The 5,000-nt window shown below is 53.6% G+C and overlaps 2 protein-coding genes across 2 annotated transcripts in view; one reads left to right on the top strand and one right to left on the bottom strand.

The window, feature by feature from the left end:
• Positions 1-298: 298 nt before the first annotated feature.
• On the top strand, positions 299-967 carry LOC116679433 (anionic trypsin-2-like; the record flags this gene model as incomplete). The annotated part of the gene is made up of 1 exon (XM_032509078.1): positions 299-967. A coding segment is annotated over one exon (462 nt), but the record flags the coding sequence as incomplete, so codon positions are not given.
• A 2,419-nt stretch (positions 968-3,386) lies between these two features.
• The window catches only part of LOC116679434 (venom prothrombin activator nigrarin-D), a gene marked incomplete at its 5' end in the record, with an annotated part of 7,917 nt that continues 6,303 nt past the window's right edge, over positions 3,387-5,000 (bottom strand). The window contains 3 exon segments of the mRNA XM_032509079.1: positions 3,387-4,161; positions 4,215-4,405; positions 4,550-4,758. Coding sequence (XP_032364970.1) covers positions 3,752-4,161; positions 4,215-4,405; positions 4,550-4,758 — 810 coding nt within the window.

Here is a 5,000-nt window from a genome sequence, read left to right on the forward strand (position 1 = left end):
TACTAGGACTTTTCAGTACTTTTTGACACACTATACTATTACTTTTCAGTACTTTTGGACATCTATTCTATTACTTTTCAGTACTTTTTGACACACTATACTATTACTTTTCAGTACTTTTTGACACACTATACTATTACTTTTCAGTACTTTTTGACACACTATACTAGGACTTTTCAGTACTTTTGGACATCTATACTATTACTTTTCAGTACTTTTGGACATCTATACTAGGAGTTTTTATGGCGTTGTATAAACATGAATTTAAAATCTTGTTTGACCTCTCTCTCGTCTCCAGGGCGACCCCCCCTCCCCCCTGCCTAACTCTCTGGGGGTCGTGGCTGGATGGGGAATCTCCAACCTGACCCTGAGCGCCCCCCCCTCCGACCCCTCCGACCCCTCCGACCCCTCCGACCCCTCCGACCCCCCCGCCCTGACCTCGGACCTCCTGCAGTACGTCAAGCTGCCGGTGCTGCCCCAGGCCGAGTGCCGGGCCAGCTACGCCTCGCGCTCCGGATCCTACAACATCACGGACAACATGTTCTGCGCCGGCTTCTTCGAGGGGGGGCGGGACACGTGTCTGGGAGACAGCGGGGGGGCCTTCGTGGTGCAGGACGGGGACACCCGCGGGTGGGCGGTGCTGGGCCTGGTGTCCTGGGCCGGGCCCGAGGACTGTGGCACCCAGAGGGTTTATGGGGTCTACACCCGGGTCGGGAAGTATGTGGAGTGGATAGACAGGCTCCTGCAGGTAGACAGGTAGAGAGACAGACAGGTAGAGAGACAGACAGGTAGAGAGACAGACTGGTAGAGAGACAGACTGGTAGAGAGACAGGCAGGTAGAGAGACAGACTGGTAGAGAGACAGGCAGGTAGAGACAGCCTGGAGACGACAGGCAGGGAGCGAGCAGATGGTAGAGAGACAGGACTGGTAGAGAGACAGGCAGGTAGAGAGACAGGCAGGTAGAGAGACAGACTGGTAGAGAGACAGGCAGGTAGACAGACAGGTAGAGAGACAGACAGGTAGAGAGACAGACTGGTAGAGAGACAGGCTGGTAGAGAGACAGACAGGTAGAGAGACAGACTGGTAGAGAGACAGGCAGGTAGAGAGACAGACTGGAAGAGAGACAGGCAGGTAGAGAGACAGACTGGTAGAGAGACAGGCAGGTAGAGAGACAGGCAGGTAGAGAGACAGACAGGTAGAGAGACAGACTGGTAGAGAGACAGGCAGGTAGACAGACAGGTAGAGAGACAGACAGGTAGAGAGACAGACTGGTAGAGAGACAGGCTGGTAGAGAGACAGACAGGTAGAGAGACAGGCAGGTAGAGAGACAGGCAGGTAGACAGACAGGTAGAGAGACAGACAGGTAGAGAGACAGACTGGTAGAGAGACAGGCTGGTAGAGAGACAGACAGGTAGAGAGACAGACAGGTAGAGAGACAGACTGGTAGAGAGACAGACAGGTAGAGAGACAGGCGGGTGGAGAGACAGACAGGTAGAGAGACAGACTGGTAGAGAGACAGGCGGGTGGAGAGACTGACAGGTAGAGAGACAGACAGGTAGAGAGACAGACAGGTAAAGAGACAGACTGGTAGAGAGACAGACTGGTAGAGAGACAGACAGGTAGAGAGACAGGCAGGTAGAGAGACAGACAGACAGGTAGAGAGACAGACAGACAGGTAGAGAGACAGACAGGTAGAGAGACAGACAGGTAAAGAGACAGACAGGTAGAGAGACAGACAGACAGGTAGAGAGACAGACAGACAGGTAGAGAGACAGACAGGTAGAGAGACAGACATGTAGAGAGACAGACAGGTAGAGAGACAGACATGTAGAGAGACAGACAGGTAGAAAGACAGGCAGGTAGAGAGACAGACAGGTAGAGAGACAGACAGACAGGTAGAGAGACAGACAGGTAAAGAGACAGACAGGTAGAGAGACAGGCAGGTAGAGAGACAGACAGGCAGGTAGAGAGACATACTGGTAGAGAGACAGACAGACAGGTAGAGAGACAGGCAGAGAGAGAGACAGACAGGTAGAGAGACAGACAGGTAGAGAGACAGACAGACAGGTAGAGAGACAGACAGGTAGAGAGACAGACAGACAGGTATAGAGACAGACAGGTAAAGAGACAGACAGGTAGAGAGACAGGCAGGTAGAGAGACAGGCAGGTAGAGAGACAGGCAGGTAGAGAGACAGGCGCGTAGAGAGACAGACAGACAGGTAAAGAGACAGACAGGTAGAGAGACAGACAGACAGGTAGAGAGACAGGCGGGTAGAGAGACAGGCGGGTAGAGAGACAGACAGGTAGAGAGACAGACAGGTAGAGAGACAGGCAGGTAGAGAGACAGGCAGGTAGAGAGACAGGCGCGTAGAGAGACAGACAGACAGGTAAAGAGACAGACAGGTAGAGAGACAGACAGACAGGTAGAGAGACAGGCGGGTAGAGAGACAGACAGGTAGAGAGACAGACAGGTAGAGAGACAGACAGGTAGAGAGACAGACAGGCAGGTAGAGAGACAGGCGGGTAGAGAGACAGACTGTTTTTGTTTCTTAGTCTTTATTTCCACCCCAAACTTCCACTCCATTTTCTTTCCCAGAATGCTTTGCTGTCTCTGATTATTATTATTTCCTTTGTTTGAATCACATGAAACATTATGAAATGAAATAAAACACATTTATGGAAAGACATGTCTCAATTAACTGACGTTATGAAATATATATAACATATATACTGTATATATATATAAAATATATAGTTTATAAAATATATTTAAAATAATATATTTTATATAAATATACTGTATATATATAAAATATATATAAAATATAACAAGTAGAAAGGTTGTAAAAAGGTCAAAATGTGACTAAAGGCGACAAAAAAAGATCAAAAAGCAACAGGAAGGTGTTCTGGTCCAGGTGGACGTGGACCTGGTCCAGGTGGACGTGGACCTGGTCCAGGTGGACGTGGTCCTGGTCCAGGTGGACGTGGTGCTCTGGTCCAGGTGGACGTGGACCTGGTCCAGGTGGACGTGGACCTGGTCCAGGTGGACGTGGTCCTGGTCCAGGTGGACGTGGTGTTCTGGTCCAGGTGGACGTGGTCCTGGTCCAGGTGGACGTGGACCTGGTCCAGGTGGACGTGGTCCTGGTCCAGGTGGACGTGGTCCTGGTCCAGGTGGACGTGGTCCTGGTCCAGGTGGACGTGGTGTTCTGGTCCAGGTGGACGTGGTCCTGGTCCAGGTGGACGTGGTCCTGGTCCAGGTGGACATGGTGTTCTGGTCCAGGTGGACGTGGTCCTGGTCCAGGTGGACGTGGTCCTGGTCCAGGTGGACATGGTGTTCTGGTCCAGGTGGACGTGGTCCTGGTCCAGGTGGACGTGGTCCTGGTCCAGGTGGACGTGGTCCTGGTCTAGGTGGACGTGGTCCTGGTCCAGGTGGACGTGGTCCTGGTCTAGGTGGACGTGGTCCTGGTCCAGGTGTACGTGGTGTTCTGGTCCAGGTGTACGTGGGGTTCTGGTCCAGGTGGACGTGGTCCTGGTCCAGGTGGACGTGGTCCTGGTCCAGGTGGACGTGGTCCTGGTCTAGGTGGACGTGGTCCTGGTCCAGGTGTACGTGGTGTTCTGGTCCAGGTGTACGTGGTGTTCTGGTCCAGGTGTACGTGGTGTTCTGGTCCAGCTGGATGTGGTTTTACAACATTTTTGCTGCTTTTTTAAATGTTTTTGCCTCTTTTTCACAGTTCTTTTCAGTTTTAAATTGTCAGACATAGAGGTCCAAAGTGTCCCTGAGTCCTGGTGTGTCCACGGTGTCTCTGAGTCCTGGTGTTTCCACTGTGTCCCTGAGTCCTGGTGTGTCCACGGTGTCTCTGAGTCCTGGTGTTTCCACTATGTCCCTGAACCCTGGTTTGTCCACAGTGTCCCTGAGTCCTGGTGTGTCCACGTTGTCCCTGAACCCTGGTGTATCCACGGTGTCCCTGAGTCCTGGTGTGTCCACGGTGTCCCTGAACCCTGGTTTGTCCAAAGTGTCCCTGAGTCCTGGTGTGTCCAGAGTGTCTCTGAGTCCTGGTGTGTCCACTGTGTCCCTGAGTCCTGGTGTGTCCCCGGTGTCTCTGAGTCCCGGTGGGTCCACGGCGTCCCTGACCCTCGGTGTGTCCACGGTGTCCCTGAGCCCTGTTGTGGCCATGGTGTCTCGAGTCTTGGTGTGTCCGCGGTGTCCCTGAGTCCCGGTGTGTCCACGGTGTCCCTGAGTCCCGGTGGGTCCACGGTGTCCCTGAACCCCGGTGTGTCCACGGTGTCTCTGAGTCCTGGTGTGTCCACGGCGTCCTTGACCCTCGGTGGGTCCACGGTGTCCCTGAACCCCGGTGTGTCCACGGTGTCCCTGAACCCCGGTGTGTCCACGGTGTCTCGGAGTCCCGGTGTGTCCACGGCGTCCCTGACCCTCGGTGGGTCCACGGTGTCCCTGAACCCCCGTGTGTCCACGGTGTCTCGGAGTCCCGGTGAGTCCACGGCGTCCCTGGCCCTCGGTGTGTCCACGGTGTCCCTGAGCCCTGGTGTGGCCATGGTGTCCCTGATCCAGGACAGGAAGTTGCCCAGACGGGTATAAACCCCGAATTTGCCGACGGCGGCACACTTCTCCCCCCAGCTGACCACGCCGGTCAGGAACCAGGTCCCCTGGTAGTTGACCAGGAACGGACCACCGCTGTCTCCGCTGCAGGCGTCCTGAGAGACAGACAGGTACCCGGCACAGAACATGTTGTCTGTTATCACCTGCAGACAGACAGGATAGAGACAGACAGACAGGTTAGAGACAGACAGGTAGAGACAGACAGATAGGTTAGAGACAGACAGGTTAGAGAGACAGACAGGTTAGAGAGACAGACAGACAGGTTAGAGACAGACAGGTAGAGAGAAGACAGACAGGTAGAGACAGACAGGTTAGAGAGACAGACAGGTTAGAGACAGACAGGTTAGACAGACAGACAGGTTAGAGACAGACAGTTAGACAGACA

Source organism: Etheostoma spectabile, unplaced genomic scaffold (assembly GCF_008692095.1).
Source record: "Etheostoma spectabile isolate EspeVRDwgs_2016 unplaced genomic scaffold, UIUC_Espe_1.0 scaffold00013012, whole genome shotgun sequence".
Classification (NCBI taxonomy): domain Eukaryota; kingdom Metazoa; phylum Chordata; class Actinopteri; order Perciformes; family Percidae; genus Etheostoma; species Etheostoma spectabile.